A 16,982-nucleotide genomic window follows, 5' to 3' on the forward strand; every position below is an offset into this window, starting at 1 on the left:
AAGTCTTCCTCTTCAGTGGATGATGGAGTTACATGGGCTATAAAGCTTTGACTCAGTCATAATAAAGTCACTCTTTGACCTCAGACTTGTTCGACTGAGAGAAGGAAGAGAGTCCAACAGTCAGACCAACAGAACTGTTGCATTGGGCAACACCTGTTTCTTTTCTCAGCAGACCTGAAAAAGACACAAGTGAGCTGCTGGACAGAAAACAGACATCCAGAGGAATGAGTTGAGTGAGTAGAGCTCTGCTTGAATTCTCTCTCTTTCTGTTTTTACTGTTTCCTTTTCATCAGAAACTGTCTGTGTGGACAATGATCCAGTGATTTTGTTGTTTTAAAATAACTGCTCATGACAACAGTGCTGGAGATGTGATTATTCCTGAATTGAAATATAACATCTAAAATATTTATAAAATATTGTCTAAGATCTTACTTACACACAATCAGTCATATTGATTAGGATTAAAATTTTGGGTCAATCACTTTGATTGATTGCTGTGCTCTCTCTGTCAGGTCTGCTCTCTTATCAGTGTGGCTCCAGGTTTATCTCAAACATGCAAAGGTATGGAGTACTTATACATTACAGCTGGTTGTGTATTTTGTCTTCAGCACAGTAAAAAGATATTGGAATCCATTGCCAGTAAGATCTTTATCTAATAAAACTGTAGATTACTACACTTGAACTTTAGACTTAGAGTCATAATAAGATACCAGTTTAATTTGATGATAGCACTGTTTTTTAGATGTTGAAACTGATCTTGATAAAGGCTGACAAATATTTTTATTATGGCGTCTATGTTATTGATTACACAGTAACAGTTACAACAAAGGTGACAAGGAAGAAGGTTCATTTACTTTTAATCATAAAATATATCCAAAATATTTATTTCTATAATTGTTCTGTTGCATATGTGTTACTGTGTGGTACTTTTACTCATGTAAAGTATCTGATTACTTCTTCGACCACTGAAAAAAGGACTTTCTTTACTATATTTTAGTTATGTTTTAGACATTTTTATGACACTCTTCCAGTCAGCCAAATAAGATTAAATTCCCAGATGAAAACAGATATTACATCTTTTGTTCAAAGCAGGAACACTTCTGCCCTTCCCATTTGCCTCAGGTGGTTGAGATAATACAGTCAGTAACTTCTTTGTCCTGCAAAAGGTTAATCACAGATGAATGGGTGTCATTGTCAGATGTTGTAAAGTCATGTGTTACATTAAACCTGAATGTTTTCTGATCGTACTCACAGTTTTTCTGGTGGTTTTTCTCTCAGGATTCAGCAGGAGAGACCAGACTCCCCTGGACCCAGCTGTGTGTCCCTGAGGAGTGATCACTCCAGAGGGGAACCTGTGACCTTCAAAGATGGACGCCACTTATTTGATAAAAGGTGAAGGTTTAAAGCTTATTCTGGTTTTTTAGGTGATCTGGGGTCACTGTTCCTGACAAATCAGCTTCTGAATAAAAAGAAATAAACAATGAGAGTAGAGTTGAATACTTTTCTTGCTGATATCTAGTTAGTTAGTGTATCCAGGAGCCACTGTGGTTGGATGACCAAAAAACAGGCTTCAAGAAATGAAAAAAATAAGTTGTTACTCACATTAAAATGCTGATAAACTTATTTATCTTGATTATAATATACTGGATGATGTGTTTCTGTCAGGGCACAGCAAAAGAGACCAGACTCCCCTGGACCCAGCTGTGTGTCCCTGAAGAGTGATCACTCCAGAGGGGAACCTGTGACTTTCAAAGATGGACGCCACTTAAGGTGAAAGTTAAAAGCTGCATTATTAACTCACATTTGTTATTAACATAAAGAGGCAGTATTTATTTATTTATATTTGACCTTTAGGGTGTCTTTTACCTAAAAAAGAAAAAGGAAGGCTAAAAGTAACTGCAGCTTATTCACTGTTTATCTGGTGACTTTCTATCAGGACTCAGAAGGAGAGACCAGACTCCCCTGGACCCAGCTGTGTGTCCCTGAGGAGTGATCACTCCAAAGGGGAACCTGTGACCTTCAAAGATGGACGCCACTCATCTGATAAAAGGTGAAGGTTTAAAGTTTAATCAGTTTTGTGGGTGATCTGGGGACACTGTTCCTGACAAGTCAGCTACTACATAAAGGAACAAAAGAATTAAGATGTTATTCACATTGAAATTCTGATGAACTCTTATTTATCCAGGTGATAATAAACTGTACGGTGTGTTTCTATAAGGATTCAACAGAAGAAACCAGACTCCCCTGGACCCAGCTGTGTGTCCCTGAGGAGTGATCACTCCAAAGGGGAACCTGTGACCTTCAAAGATGGACGCCACTCATTTGATAAAAGGTGACAGTTTAGAGCTGCATTATTAAACTATTGTATTCTTTATGGTACTCTTTATCCTTAAAGATCCCAGTTTTAGAGCAAACAGAGATAGCCTGAGGCTTAGGGACATGACAAGGTCCAGTTGAGTGATAAATGAGAATGGGAGAGGCTGACAAAGCAGGCAGTATAATCACAGGTTATAAGACAAGTCACCTTGGGTCAGACGGAGCCAGGTACTTCCCAGAGACATAAACCTATTCTACCGCAAATGCAAACATCATGTTTCCAAACATGGTTGTCCCCTGTTCTCTCTCTACCTTATGGCTACACAATATCTAGACTTCTCCAACTGTAACCAATCCACAGTACAAGCCTTTAACTCAGCTTTGATGAAAACTGTGTGTGAAAATGACGCCATCTGCTGGAGATTTTATATAACTACACCTTCTCGAGGCCACATCACTATGTCCAAGTGGAAGATTCCTGCTGGTGGTTCCTTGAGATCTGTTGGATCCCTGATGAAGGCTTGATGCAGAATGCCATGTTTTCAAAAAGAGAGTGCCTGAAATCAGCAGAGCGCCTTCCAGTCATGTTCAACTCTAGTTTGTATTATTGACAAATAATCGTTAACGACTTGTGTGTTTTTCCTTCAGAGTCGACCAAGAGAGGTTAGAGATGCCCAGTACTCAGTCTGCTCAGGAGCAGACACACCTGGATACCATATTCATGGTTTGTACATGCAAAGCACTTTTCACTTCAGATGATATTGAAATGAAAAATAATCTCTTTAAACCAGTGGTCTGTCAATCAACCTATTCATCTGATCCATATCCATCACTCTGCTCCAGGGTCTCGAAAAGAACATTGTCACTTTTGTGAGGAAAGAGCTGAAGACGTTCCTGCAGGTTTTAAATGACAGACAGGATGGAGGAGGAGGTGGTGGACAATGAGGAGAAGGAGCAGATGAGGAGCAGCAGAGAGGCTTTGCTGAAGATCACACTGCACTTCCTGAGGAGGATGAAGCAGGCAGAGCTGGCTGACTCTTTGTACAACAGTAAGAGAGTTTTTTAGAAAACATAACATGGAGTTGTGACAACTTGGAAAGTCTCCTCTCCAGTGTCACCCTCTTGTGCATGTTGGTTCTTGTTGGTTTCTTCATTATCAGTTCAATAATGTTGCTGTCAACCTGGTATTAGGTGTTTTGGACAGGTGTTTACAGTGAATTGAGGCAGGAAAGTAGATAGTAATTAATATCTTTTCAGTGATATTATTTGTTGCTTGCCCATTCAGAAATGGCTGCTCCGCGATGCCGGAGGAAACTCAAAACTACTCTAAAGAACAAGTACCAGTGTTTGTTTGAGGGGATCTCTAAAGCAGGAAACCCAACACTTCTGAATCAGATCTACACAGAGCTCTACATCACAGAGGGAGGGACTGGAGAGGTCAATGATGAACATGAGGTCAGACAGATTGAAACAGCATCCAGGAAACCAGACAGACCAGAAACAACCATCAGACAAGAAGACATCTTTAAAGCCTCACCTGGAAGAGATGAACCAATCAGAACAGTGATGACAAAGGGAGTGGCTGGCATTGGGAAAACAGTCTTAACACAGAAGTTCACTCTGGACTGGGCTGAAGACAAAGCCAACCAGGACATACACTTCACATTTCCATTCACTTTCAGAGAGCTGAATGTGCTGAAAGAGAAAAAGTTGAGCTTGGTGGAACTTGTTCATCACTTCTTTACTGAAACCAAAGAAGCAGGAATCTGCAGGTTTGAAGAGTTCCAGGTTGTGTTCATCTTTGACGGTCTGGATGAGTGTCGACTTCCTCTGGACTTCCACAACACTGAGATCCTGACTGATGTTACAGAGTCCACCTCAGTGGACGTGCTGCTGACAAACCTCATCAGGGGGAAACTGCTTCCCTCTGCTCGCCTCTGGATAACCACACGACCTGCAGCAGCCAATCAGATCCCTCCTGAGTGTGTTGACATGGTGACAGAGGTCAGAGGGTTCACTGACCCACAGAAGGAGGAGTACTTCAGGAAGAGGTTCAGAGATGAGGATCAGGCCAGCAGGATCATCTCCCACATCAAGACCTCACGAAGCCTCCACATCATGTGCCACATCCCAGTCTTCTGCTGGATCACTGCTACAGTTCTGGAGGATGTGTTGAAAACCAGAGAGGGAGGAGAGCTGCCCATGACCCTGACTCAGATGTACATCTACTTCCTGGTGGTCCAGCTAAAACGGAAGAGCATCAAGTATTATGGAGGATCTGGGACAGATCCACTCTGGAGTCCAGAGACCAAGGAAGATGATTGAGTCTCTGGGAAAACTGGCTTTTGATCAGCTGCAGAAAGGAAACCTGATCTTCTATGAATCAGACCTGACAGAGTGTGGCATCGATATCAGAGCAGCCTCAGTGTACTCAGGAGTGTTCACACAGATCTTTAAAGAGGAGAGAGGACTGTACCAGGACAAGGTGTTCTGCTTCGTCCATCTGAGTGTTCAGGAGTTTCTGGCTGCTCTTCATGTCCATCTGATTGTCATCAACTATGGAGTCAACCTGCTGTCAGAGCCAAAATTAATAACAAACAGTAACTTTGAAGACTTCTACAAGAGTGCTGTGGACAAGGCCTTACAGAGTCCAAATGGACACCTGGACCTTGTTCCTCCGCTTCCTCCTGGGTCTTTCACTGCCGACCAATCAGACTCTCTTACAAGGTCTGCTGACACAGACAGGAAGTGGCTCAGGAATCAATCAGGAAACAGTCCAGTACATCAAGAAGAAGATTGAAGAGACTCCCTCTGCAGAGAAAAGCATCAACCTGTTCCACTGTCTGAATGAACTGAATGATCGTTCTCTGGTGGAGAAGATCCAACAGTCCCTGAGTTCAGGAAGTCTCTCCACAGATAAACTGTCTCCTGCTCAATGGTCAGCTCTGGTCTTCATCTTACTGTCATCAGAGAAAGATCTGGACGTGTTTGACCTGAAGAAATACTCTGCTTCAGAGGATGCATTATTGCAGCTGCTACCAGTGGTCAAAGCCTCCAAGAAATCTCTGTAAGTTCAGATAACTGGGTAAATTCAGGATAGTTTGTTCAGTATTATACTGTTGACTAATGCCTGGGTAAGCAGTCGGTTACTAAGCAGTAAAATTGCTTAATGTTTGTGTTCATTGTTGTTTCTTCAGGTTGAGTGACTGTAACCTCTCAAAGAAAGGTTGTAAAGCTCTGGTCTCAGTTCTCAGCTCCCAGTCCTCTAGTCTGAGAGACCTGGACCTGAGCAACAACGACCTGAAGGACTCAGGAGTCAAGGAGCTTTCCACTGGACTGAAGAGTCCACACTGTAAACTAGAAACTCTCAGGTTAGAAATCAACACTGAGATGATGTTTGTATGAATGTCATAATGAGTTATGATTGTTGAGCCATAACTTGAGGGTTTGAGGGTTTGAGGGTTTGAAGATGATCTAACATGTATCTCATGCACCATGTTCTGCAGGTTGTCTGGCTGTTTGATCACCAAGAAAGGTTGTGCCTCTCTGGCCTCAGCTCTGGAGTCCAACCCTTCCTATCTCAAAGAGCTCGATCTGAGCTACAATGATCCAGGAGACTCAGGAGTGAAGATGTTGTCTGTTGGAGTGGAGGATCCAGACTGGAGACTGGACACCCTCAGGTATGGAGAGGAACCGATGTAGAGCCAGTAGACTGGGGAACCATTTTACCATTGTACAGGCAGGTTAATCCTTGATGGAAATCCATGTCAGTGAGATCAGGCAGCTGGTATAAGGGAGCACAGCCAGGTCATGAGATGTTGTAAAACACATGAAAGTCTGAAAGTGAGGTCAAATAATCTTTGATCTTATGGAGAATTAGAAGGTTTGGTACATTAAGTTTAGAGTATAGGAGATATTGTGGTATCCTGCTGCATGTTTATCTGAGACTGGGATGTTGTCTGAGCTTCGTCTCAGATGGAAAGGGCTTTGTTAGCATCCAAATGAAACACAACATGCTGCATTCACACCAGTTAAGTATAGTTAGTTTACAGTATTTCCTTTGAATCAAGATACTTTGAGTATCCTGCTGTATCTTCATCTGAGATCACTCAATATTTTCTCTCCCTCAGAGTGGACCATTGTGGAGAATGGAGATTGAAACCCGGTCTGAGGAAATGTAAGTGTGTTTACAGCTTGATGTTTAGCACTGACGTTAACCACATTATCTGAAACTCAGCTTCTGAATCATCTCTTATTGTAGACACCTGTGAACTCACACTCGACCCAAACACAGTGCACAGAAACCTCAAGCTTTCTGACAGCAACAGGAAAGTGAAAAGAGTGAAAGAGGTGCAGTCCTACCCCGATCATCCGGAGAGATTTGACGACTGCCTTCAGCTGCTGTGTAGAAATGGTCTGACTGGGCGTTGTTACTGGGAGGTGGAGTGGCAGGGACTGGTTTGTGTGGGAGTGACCTACAGAGCAATCAGCAGGAAAGGAGACAGTGCTGACTGTTTACTCGGAGTCAACAATCAGTCCTGGAGTCTGTACTGTTCTGGGAAGACTTACTCTGCTCATCACAACTCAGAAAAAACAGACATATGTCCCCCGTCTTCCTTCTCTCACAGAGTGGGAGTGTATCTGGACTGGCCCTCTGGCTCTCTGTCCTTCTACAATGTCTCCTCTGACTCTCTGATCCACCTCCACACCTTCAACACCACCTTCACTGAACCTGTCTACCCTGCCTTCAGGGTCGGCTTTCAGCTGAGGTTTTTTGATTCTTCAGTCTCTCTGTGCACGCTGCCGGAGGGAGAGTCGTCCTCTGTTTAAAAGAAACATTCAGACGTAAGGTGAAAAATGAATCTAGAGACACTCATAATAAATTATTTAACTGTGTAAAACAATATGTCAATGCCCACTATGCATACGTTTTGTAATGTTCTGTATGTTTGTTATTGTTTATTATTACTCACCACTGGTTCTTTAGAATAACTATAAATACACTCATATTTCAATATGATGGATCTTTGTGTTTATGTTTGTCACTCACCTTTTTAACATTTGTGCACAGTTATAACAGATGAGCTTATTTTTAAATTTCACCTGATCTTTATTTAAAGGATCACAGAATGTAAAACCAGAGAGATGACATTAGCAGGCTGTGCAGTGCATCTATTAACAACTTTAAATCTGTATGGAGGTCTTTGTGTTTGTTGTGCTGCTGTTTGCTTTAGATTTATTTTTGTAGAAAAAACTAATAAAGTTGATGATAATTCAAACTATTGAATAAAATCTGTATTTCACACTTGGCAACAGAATCATTACAAAAACCTATGTAAACAAATGGTCGACACCACAGTAAAATCCTTTTAAATACTAACTTTTAGCTCATTTAGAATCTGATTAAACTGACTTATTTTCAGATGTTCCATATGAGCAGTGGATTATCAGATATTTACACTCCGACCCAGAGGGAGTGGCGTGTTATTTTGTGTGTGAAGTGTGAAGTTGCAGGATCAGTGGGCGGACCTGTTGTGTCAGTCTGTACAGAGGGCAGCAGTTCCCTCTGAGCCTGCGCAGAGTCCACAGCAGCTGCAGAGAGAGAACACAGGCCTGTTAGAGGAGAGAAGAATCAAAAATCTGCTCACTCAGACTCAGAGGCCATGGCCAAGAACAAAGCCGTCCTGTTCAGCTTCTGGGGAGTTGCTGTTTCATCTCGACGTGATGTGGTTTTCAACAAGTTGGAGGAGTTGCACAACTTGCCGGGGTAAGGAGGTCATTATGTAACATCTCCACACTGTAAAAAAGAGAGAGGTTTTTTAAAAAGTATTCTGTTAGAAATCTGAGTGGATGTCTAATTAAAGTTAAAACATGAAGCATCATTGCATAGAGATTGTTCAGTAATCTGCTGTTGCTGCAGAGCAGTTTGTGCAGATGCTGCACGGATTCGATAAAACTTTATTAAAATAAGAACATGATCGAAAAGTAAAAAAGTAAATGGACAGCTGAATCTGAGCGGGTTATTGTTAATAAGATCCAGCACCGCACCATGTTTGCTAATTAATGTCTTTGTCATGCAGAACATCCAGCTCCCATTCTGCACTTTAACCAACGCTGGTGCATTTTTATAACCAGAAAATGTTGCACTTTGTCCCCAAATAACCCAGCGTCATGTAGTCTTTCACCCTCTCATACAGTTCTGTAACATAGGAATAATCTGTTGGTTTTTTTCCAACTTTGAAGGTTTTATTTTCTACCTGATCAAACCCTTCTGTTCTGCACAAATCAGACCAAATCGTTTATCTTTTAAATCTTTTAACCTCGCGGTGCAGAACAAAAATCCTCTGTCTAACATTGTTTAAAGTAGCCAGCAAGCTAACTGGCACACAGCAGTTACCTATGACAGACAAGTTCTGTGGAAAGCGCAGTTGACCCTGGCCACTCCTGATCATCCACTCTTCCACAAGAACTTGAGATAGAGGTTCTCCCTTTGTTCCTTTGTTCCACTTGATCTGACTGACATTTATTATTTATGAGGGTTTGCACAGAAGATTTTCTTCTTATTCTTTTTTTATCCTCATGGTTGTTTTTACTGTGTGAGTGTCCTGTATCCTTTTGTGTGTTATGTTGCATCTGTGTTTTACATTTCCAGATCCCTGTTAATGCAGAAAAGCAGGTTGTTCCAAGGATAAATGAACACATGATTTGGAGAGGTTGCCTCTCGTTCAGGGTTAGCTCCCTTTAAACCAGACTCAGTTTTTGTATCAGGCTTACAGATGAACAAACAGGCAGGTGACAACAGGAAACAAAACTCAGGGAGCAGGCACAAGGAAGAAAAGTCTGGTGGGAGTTGGCCTCACCTTAATGACACCTGGCAGCCTCATATTAACATCTTATCTGTCTCTTTAATGTTTGCTTTGTGCTGCTGGTTTCAGTGGTTTTCTGTCCAGTGTGGCGTCACAGAAGGACGGCGCCCTGAGCCGGGCGGAGAGAGGCGAGGTCACGCTTACCCAGGTGGGTGAAGTCGATTTCACTACTCCTCTGTCCTCTGTGCTCGCTGCTGCAGATGAAGGGGAGTCATCTGGGTTTCTTTGTGTGTAGATGATCCCAGTGTTTGAGGAGGAGTGTGTGAAGGAGGCTCAGGCCAGAGGTGTCACTCTGCCGTCTGATTGGTCAGTCAGAGGCCTGCTGGAGAAGCTCAGAGAGGCGATGATGGACGTCCAGCCTGCTGTGCTGAAGACAGCTGCCCGCCTGCATCGCAGCGGTAAACAAAACACTGAACACACATGAAAATAAAGAGTCTGATTTTTCATTTAAACTCCCCCACGTCTCCGCCCCCGGCGCTCAGGGATACTCACAGCTGTCCTGGCCAATCACTGGCTGGATGACAGTGCAGCTGCAGACAGCCCAGCCTGCCTTCTCTCTCAGCTGGGAGGCCATTTTGACCTGGTCCTGCAGTCCTGCCGCTCAGGTCACAGGGTCCCAGAACCCGCCATGTTCAGCTCCGCCCTGCAGCACCTGGGAGTGACATCACAACAGGTACACACCATGCTACTACTGCTTTGAAATCAGTGCTGACAGCTTGAGATCACTCTGGTTTCTGGTTGAGCTGTGCGTCTGGTTTCAGGCTGTGTGGCTGGATGCAGATGAGGAGGGTGTGAAGGCGGCAGAAGCGGCGGGGATGGAGGCCATCTTGGTGCAAAATCTGGACGCCGCTCTGGACAAACTGGCTGTTTCTACTGGGGTTCAGGTAGAGACCAGTCCTCAGGCTGGAACAGTAGAAGTTTTTCCAGGAGCAGACATGTTGGAAATGTCAGATATAACAAACATTAGCATGTGTGTGTGTGTGTGTGTTTCAGGCCGTCACAGCAGAGAGTCCTCCACCGGCCTGCAGCCCTGACGAAGTCTCTCACGGATTCGTCACCATCAGGGTAATCAGTCGTGACGAGTAAGACACACAGCTGAAGTAAGTTTCTTCTGATATTAAAGGATCATTCCTCTCTTTCTGTATCAGCCTGGTGTCAAGACTCATTACGTTGAAATGGGCTCAGGTCCACCAGTTCTGCTGTGTCATGGTTTCCCTGAGAGCTGGTACTCCTGGAGGTACCAGGTAACCTGCTCACAACAACACAACAGCAGCCCGGTGCTTCAAATTGTTTGGTGTGTTTTCATACCTTTCCTCTCTCTGTGGTAGATCCCAGCACTGGCAGCAGCAGGGTTCAGGGTGTTGGCTCTGGACATGAAGGGATATGGAGAGTCCACAGCGCCCCCAGGTGGGTTTATGTGTGTCAGGAGGTTTTTACCAGGAGCTGAATCCTCCTCAGACGTCTCCTCCTATTTAAAACAAACAGAGCAGCTGATTCAAACCAGGAAAACTCTGAATAAAACAGCTTCATGATAAAAATCAGTGTTTTTCCAATGCAGTTTGGTGCAGCAGAGTTGCGGCAGTTTCTCTGATAACTTCAGACTGACGACTGAAATCCTTCATCTGGTTAAAAAAGAAAATAAATGAGGCTAAAACTGGATAAAAAGTTCATTTTGACTCCTCTAACAGCCACAACACTGACACCACTGACAGACAGAAAGGACAGAAATGTCGCACAGTAGAAAATGACTGGACTAAAAAGATGAATTTACTACGATAAATACAGTGAAGAAAGGCTAAAACTCACATAGGAATTCATATAATGATGAAACAGTAAATTCAAACATTTAAAAAAGTCAGTAACTGTGTTTCATGTGTCATTTCTCCACCAACAGACATCGAGGAATATTCTCAGGAGCAGCTCTGCAAGGCACAAACACACCAACACACACACTCCTCACATTCCAATCAACAAATTCAATATTTAATCACTTCCATGTCACCACTGTTTGTCACTGTGTTTGTCCTTTTTCAGGATTTAATCACGTTTCTGGACAAAATGGTGAGTGACAGCACATCACCTGCCTCAGCAGCACGATAACTAAAGTTCAATTAAATGAAATGACAACTTTTTAACTGTGCTCCATGTTGACCCACATCTGTCCCTGTTCCAGTCCATACCTCGGGTCACTCTGGTGGGTCACGACTGGGGTGGTGCCCTGGTCTGGAACATGGCTCAGTGTTTTCCCGAGAGAGTCAGGTAAACACACACATTCATAGATTTAAAGCAATATAATGTGACTTTTACGACGTTTATTACCCATGATCCTCTGCTTCTGGAGCAGGAAGTGCTGCGGCTGTAACAAACAGACCAAACTCTGTTTCTAACTCTTGATCTTTGATGATCAGAGATGAACACTGGTTGTTAGTCTTTCTAACTGATCTACAGTTGCTTTCAGTTTTACACAGAAGTAAAACATGTTTTTTCTTGTGTGTGCAGGGCTGTGGCGTCTCTGAACACCCCTTGGTTCCTGGTGGATCCTTCTGTTCCTGCTGTGGAGAAACTGAAGGCTCTTCCCATATTTGACTACCAGATCTACTTCCAGAAACCAGTAGGCCTGTCTGCAGCTAACACAACACAACACATTAAAATAAAATCGTACAAAAGATTAAAGACATGAAGCTGCAGGTTTAGACCTGTCCAGGTCTGTGTTCTCACCTCACAGTCCTTTAACACCTGAGCGAGATCAGGGATTTTGAGTCTTTGCTCTGGACACTGGTGACTCTTGAGACTTCTTTCTGTTAGCTTAGCTTAGCATAAAGACTGGAAGCGGGTGGAAACAGCTAGCCTAGCTCGGCCTGTGTGTTGCAGGGCGTCGCAGAGGCCGAGATGGAGAAAAACTTGGAGAGGACGTTCAAGATTTTCTTTTTCAGCAGCAGTGAAACAGTGAGTACACACACACACACACACACACACACACACACACACACACACACACACACACACACACACACACACACTCAACAGGTCTGCACAGGTGATTCTCTGTCCTCCTCAGGCGAATCGTCCTGCTCTCAGCACTGGAGGAGTCTGCGCTCGAGGTCAGAGGATCAGACACTTCATTATTCCCTCTCTGATTCATCCTCAGTAGAAACACCTGTCACCTGTCCTGTGTGTGTGTGTGTGTTACAGGAGGTCTGTTTGTGGGTCTCCCTGAGGAGATCCCCATGAGCTCCATGCTGACGGAGGCCGACCTGCAGTACTACATCAGCCAGTACAAAGAGAACGGCTTCAGGTCCTGAGAACCACATCCTCATCGAGGTGAAGAAGAAGTTTAAATAAGCGTCAGGCAGTAATCCTGTGTCCTGTGTGTGTGTTTGTTTCACAGGAGGCCGTTGAACTGGTATCGAAACATGGAGGCGAACTCAAAGTGGACGTGTTCCCAACCCTCGAGAAAGGTTTGATACCATGAGAAATCTGCCCATGGAATAAATCCTGAAATTAAAAAATAGATGAATAAATAAATGAGGAGTCGTGGTTATCTCTCAAGATTGTAACATGGAGATAAGAGGTAATAAATAAATAAATGTGGCATCATGAAATAAATACAAGTAGTGCTTTTAAATAAAAAGATATTTCTTCATTTCCAGGATTTATTTCAGAGCCATATTAAGTGTTTAATCTGCAGCAGATGTGTTTCTATTGTAGTTTCCTGTTTAACTGCTGATTTTACAAAACTGAAATCAGCTGCTGTTTAACAGAGAAATCCACATCTGCTAAACATCTGTAAAAAGAGACAATGATCAGCTGGTCCTGTGTGTGTGTGTGTGTGTGTGTGTATGTGTGTTGTTAGCTGCTGATGCCAGCGCTGATGGTGACGGCAGGTAAAGACCCGGTGCTGCTGCCGGTCCTCTCAAAGGGGATGGAGGACGTGGTAAGAGACAGAGAGAGAGAGAGAAGAGCAGCATGAAAAACTACAGTCTGATTATAGATTATTGGAAAAGAATCTGACCTGGTTTTTATCAATTTCAGATCCCGAACCTGAGCAGAGGACACATCGAGGAGTGTGGACACTGGACTCAGATGGACCAGCCAGAGCAGACGAACAACATCCTGATATCATGGCTTAAAGAGACACACAAGAAGACTGGAGGTGTTAGTGTGGCTCCCAAACTGTGAGGAGGAGAGGGAGGAAGGAAGGAAGGAAGGAAGGAAGGATGAAGGAAGATCAAGCAACAAAAAATTAAAGAAAAGGAGGCAGGAAGTCCTGCAGAGAGTAATCAGAGTAAAATAAAACAATTAGAATTTCACAATAAAAGTCAGAAACAGAATTCTTTTGTGCATAAAATAAAAAGTAACAGAACCACACTACTTGTAATTTCACTAAGTTCTCATTAATGTGTCTTCATACTCTTTTCACAGACTGTTACTACCTATGCATTTACCTGTAGCTGATCAGAGTGGAGTTAATGGAGTTAATGACTTAGTGAAATGAAGATCTGTGCAGTACATATAAAATGTTACCAGTAACAGGAATACTGTAACGTACAGGTTCATATTTGATCAGTCATTTAAGTTAAAGATTTCTTTGACAGGTTTGGAAACAGGTTTATTTAAGTGAACTGTTGAGAAAGACAACGAAACAACCACAGAACAAATAATGAAATAATAATAATAATAATGGAGATAATGATGATGGGAAATGAGAAAGTGAAGAGGCCAGTCTGATGTTTTTCTCTGGTGGAGAACAGTTTGATAAAAGAGGCAGTAAACATGCAAAAATAAAACAACAAATGAAATCATCAGAGGACAGAAACGTTTCCTTTTTACAGAAAATCCCAAGAAAGACTGTGAAGCTGCAGAATATCACCACAGAGAAGAAAATCTCACAGGAAAACACAATTATCTGGAAATATTATCAATGTTCTTCTCAACATCACAACTTGTAGGATTTGTTTTTGTAAATTACGACTTTTTTTCTCAAAAATATTCTGTTCAATTCAGTTTAGACTCCTGGATGCTCAGCTTATACCGAGAAAACTTTTCTTTTTAAATACAAGCAATGAAGAATTATTTAGGCAGCTAATTTACAACCATGCAAGACAATAACACTTAAAGAATAAAGTCAAAATACTGAATGTATCTAACATTAATCAGACTAATCGACCTGATCAGGTCTTAGAAACATTTTCTTCTTCATTAACTCACATTATCTTGTGACATTAGAATTTTTTGACTTCACTGTAAAAACACTGAGACTTTCTCTCTGCATCTCACACATGCTCAGCAGAACAACAGCGTCCTCCGGTGGCTGAGGTGAGAACTGAACATGAAACCATTCTCACAGTTTCTTCTTCTCAAACAGCTTCTTCCAGGCCGGCATGATGTGTTTATAAACCTTCTCTATCTGCAACACAGATAACAAACCTGATCAGAAATAAATCCATCTCTCTTTCAGCCCTTCATGCTGAGATCATTATTAAACTGTGATGAGGTTGTGTTGAAGTGACCTGCTCAGACTTCTTCACTCCGTATCTGAAGAGCGTGGCCTGGTGCTCGCTGTTGTGAAACAGGATGTCGAACGTCACCTCTCGGCCCATCATGTCGTCGATGGCCGGCTTCACCACGCCGTGGAAGTCTCTGGCCGAGAACGAGTCGTCCAGCATGTTGCTGACCTGCGGCGAGTCGAAGAGAAGACGATCAGCAACACAAAGAGTTTGAACTATCTGAATGTGAGCGGTGTGTGTGTCTGTGTTGCCTTGTATTTCTTCCCCAGCAGCTCCAGTGGATCCAGTTTGATCTCTGACCTCAGAGCTCGACCAAAGAGCAGCAGCTTGGCGTCTGAATCTGACAAACACGAGGAAGAAGTGAAACATCGGTTCACTGAAGAAACATTTAAACACTTTTACTGTGCTGGCTGATGAAAATTAAAACCATCCTGCATCGTGACACTGAGGTTTCTTCTCAGCAGTTTGAATGTTTTTTATATTTAAGGAGAAAATCATTTCTGCTGTGTAGCCTCATAATCATCCAGATGCTACAAGTTCATCCTGGCAGCTTGAATTTCTTTATTTTACAGAGTATTAGAGAGGTGACTGCTGATTTCAACACATTTAATGAACCTGAACTGCAACTATTTCCTTATAAAGTCATTTTTGACCAATACAGAGGCTCAAAAGTGAAAAAAATCTGCCACTGCAACAATATTCTTGAACTTGCTTCAAATGTTTTTGTGATTCTTGTGCAGTAACCTGGAAGAAGCTGAAATATTCTCAGTGCACAGGTCAGTTTCAGACTCTCAGGAGTTAATGACAAACACAAACTGCCTCTATGAGGAGATTTTTGAGTCATAAAGGAGGCGACACCGACCTCGACATGTCAGATGAGCCACGTAGGGAACGCCGTCCTTCTCCCCGTAGTAAACTGCGAAATGGGAGAAGTATTTGTTCCTGGGATACTCCACGATGTCCCCTGGGAACAGTTTGGGTTGAGAATGTTTCTGCAAAAACAGCCGGCACAATCTTAAACACAGCGAGGAGCTGCTGAAACCATCAGCTCTACCTGAAAGCAGTGGGTTTATAAACCACAACAAACAGTGAAGCGACTTAAGTGGGAAGCCACAAAATGAGAAGCATTTCTTTGAATACACTCACTCTGCCTTATGCATTCTATTATTTTTAATATTTCTCCTTTTTAAAATGTTTAGATCTCTCTACATTAAAGCAGCCTTTAGACATTCAAAAGTCATTTTAATAAAATACAGACAAACTACGTCCCAGTTTGTCATGTAGATGTAGAGATGTTTCACAGGGTTAAAGAAAAGTCAGGGCATCACTAAAGTCAATGTGAGTTTTTTAAATTTCATTCCAATCCTCAATTAGATATCAAGATATTTCCCTGGAGAAATGAAGACCTGCAGGTGGCTTCAGTCTGGATCGAGCAGCTAACTCGGCCCAAATACTTAATTTTCTTTAATTTACACACATCAAACTCCAGAGTCAGAAATACTCATTTTATAGAATCTGATCCTGATCAGCCCCAAACGTTACGCACACTCCATCAACAGACCTCCTTGGCAGAGGCAACAAACACAGTGAGATGTGGCTTCTGTCAGATTTCCTGTCAATATGAGCACTCCTGGGTATTATCAAAACAACAGAGGACTTAACAGGACACATGAAGATGTGGTGCCTTTTCTTTTAAATGCCTCCTTTCCAAACGTTCGCTGAGGTTTCAGAGCGTTAAAATCAAACGTCAGTCAGTGGACTTTGGGAGTAACGCTTTTTTCCGAGAAGATAAGTGTCTGAATGAGTCACTTCTTGCTCTTTCTGATCAATTAAAGAGCTAAAAATACAAAGCTTTAAAGCATTCGGAAATAAAAGCCCGAGTAAAAGACAGATTCCTGCTCAAATATTAGAGACAAAGACACAAATTAAAACCTAAATAAATGACAAAATATACAAGAATTTTCCTACTCACCAGGCCCATGGGTTAAGGTTCTTGTTGTCGCTTTCTTCAGTCACTTCTGAAATTAAATTCACACCACACACACACAGGAACTCCACCTGCTTTACATAAAGGCCGTACTGATATAAAGATAAGTGTCTGCCACTGTCACAGTAGACTGACCTCGCTTCCATCACCCTTTATCACCATTAACACATCATTAACACTCATTGGTGTGTGTAACATTTCGTGTAGGTGTGTGTCTTAGCTGTGTTTGTGTGGGTCGAGGTGATTTTTGCCGGGACATTCCTGCTGTTTGTCTTTCTTTCTTTTTTTTTTTTTTTTTTGCATTAA

General features: G+C 42.5%; 3 protein-coding genes and 1 long non-coding RNA gene across 4 annotated transcripts; 2 read left to right on the top strand and 2 right to left on the bottom strand.

Moving 5' to 3' along the window:
• Positions 1–112: 112 nt before the first annotated feature.
• LOC108873157 (NLR family CARD domain-containing protein 3-like) lies at positions 113–7,621 on the top strand. The gene is given in 16 exon segments (XM_018661294.2): positions 113–233; positions 513–561; positions 1,279–1,392; positions 1,666–1,770; positions 1,937–2,050; positions 2,219–2,332; positions 2,965–3,040; positions 3,160–3,224; positions 3,226–3,365; positions 3,602–4,605; positions 4,607–4,984; positions 4,986–5,383; positions 5,514–5,687; positions 5,823–5,996; positions 6,447–6,493; positions 6,578–7,621. Coding segments are annotated over 15 exon segments (3,480 nt in total). The 5' UTR covers positions 113–233; positions 513–553; the 3' UTR covers positions 7,147–7,621.
• On the bottom strand, positions 762–7,987 carry LOC127139155 (uncharacterized). The gene is made up of 5 exons (XR_007809147.1): positions 7,846–7,987; positions 6,886–7,138; positions 6,679–6,791; positions 1,253–1,459; positions 762–1,157 (listed from the first exon to the last, which is right to left on the bottom strand). It is a non-coding gene; the product is annotated as an uncharacterized LOC127139155 (long non-coding RNA).
• ephx2 (epoxide hydrolase 2, cytoplasmic) lies at positions 7,853–13,550 on the top strand. The gene is made up of 18 exons (XM_018661304.2): positions 7,853–8,083; positions 9,252–9,330; positions 9,418–9,580; positions 9,665–9,855; positions 9,944–10,066; positions 10,176–10,247; positions 10,331–10,426; positions 10,511–10,589; positions 11,077–11,111; positions 11,217–11,243; positions 11,356–11,441; positions 11,682–11,793; positions 12,054–12,128; positions 12,241–12,283; positions 12,375–12,477; positions 12,571–12,640; positions 13,036–13,116; positions 13,215–13,550. The coding sequence occupies exons 1-18, from the start codon at positions 7,980–7,982 to the stop codon at positions 13,359–13,361; spliced, it is 1,686 nt and encodes a 561-aa protein (XP_018516820.1). The 5' UTR covers positions 7,853–7,979; the 3' UTR covers positions 13,362–13,550.
• On the bottom strand, positions 13,339–16,946 carry plaat1l (phospholipase A and acyltransferase 1-like). Its single transcript, XM_051066116.1, has 5 exons — positions 16,662–16,946; positions 15,552–15,681; positions 14,941–15,029; positions 14,693–14,857; positions 13,339–14,589 (listed from the first exon to the last, which is right to left on the bottom strand). Exons 1-5 carry the CDS (start codon positions 16,668–16,670, stop codon positions 14,524–14,526), a joined length of 459 nt encoding a protein of 152 aa, XP_050922073.1. The 5' UTR covers positions 16,671–16,946; the 3' UTR covers positions 13,339–14,523.
• Positions 16,947–16,982: the final 36 nt, after the last annotated feature.

Source organism: Lates calcarifer, linkage group LG7_2 (assembly GCF_001640805.2).
Source record: "Lates calcarifer isolate ASB-BC8 linkage group LG7_2, TLL_Latcal_v3, whole genome shotgun sequence".
NCBI classification, from domain to species: Eukaryota; Metazoa; Chordata; class Actinopteri; family Centropomidae; genus Lates; species Lates calcarifer.

Excerpts from the sequence above, each read along its gene's own strand:
- ephx2 (XM_018661304.2), top strand. The coding sequence starts at position 7,980 with ATGGCCAAGAACAAAGCCGTCCTGTTCAGCTTCTGGGGAGTTGCTGTT. Across the intron at positions 8,084-9,251 it reads GAGTTGCACAACTTGCCGGG|TGGTTTTCTGTCCAGTGTGG; the intron begins GTAAGGAGGTCA and ends TGCTGGTTTCAG. Across the intron at positions 9,331-9,417 it reads GCGAGGTCACGCTTACCCAG|ATGATCCCAGTGTTTGAGGA; the intron begins GTGGGTGAAGTC and ends CTTTGTGTGTAG.
- plaat1l (XM_051066116.1), bottom strand. Across the intron at positions 14,858-14,940 it reads TGCTGGGGAAGAAATACAAG|GTCAGCAACATGCTGGACGA; the intron begins GCAACACAGACA and ends GACTCGCCGCAG. Across the intron at positions 14,590-14,692 it reads GAGTGAAGAAGTCTGAGCAG|ATAGAGAAGGTTTATAAACA; the intron begins GTCACTTCAACA and ends TCTGTGTTGCAG.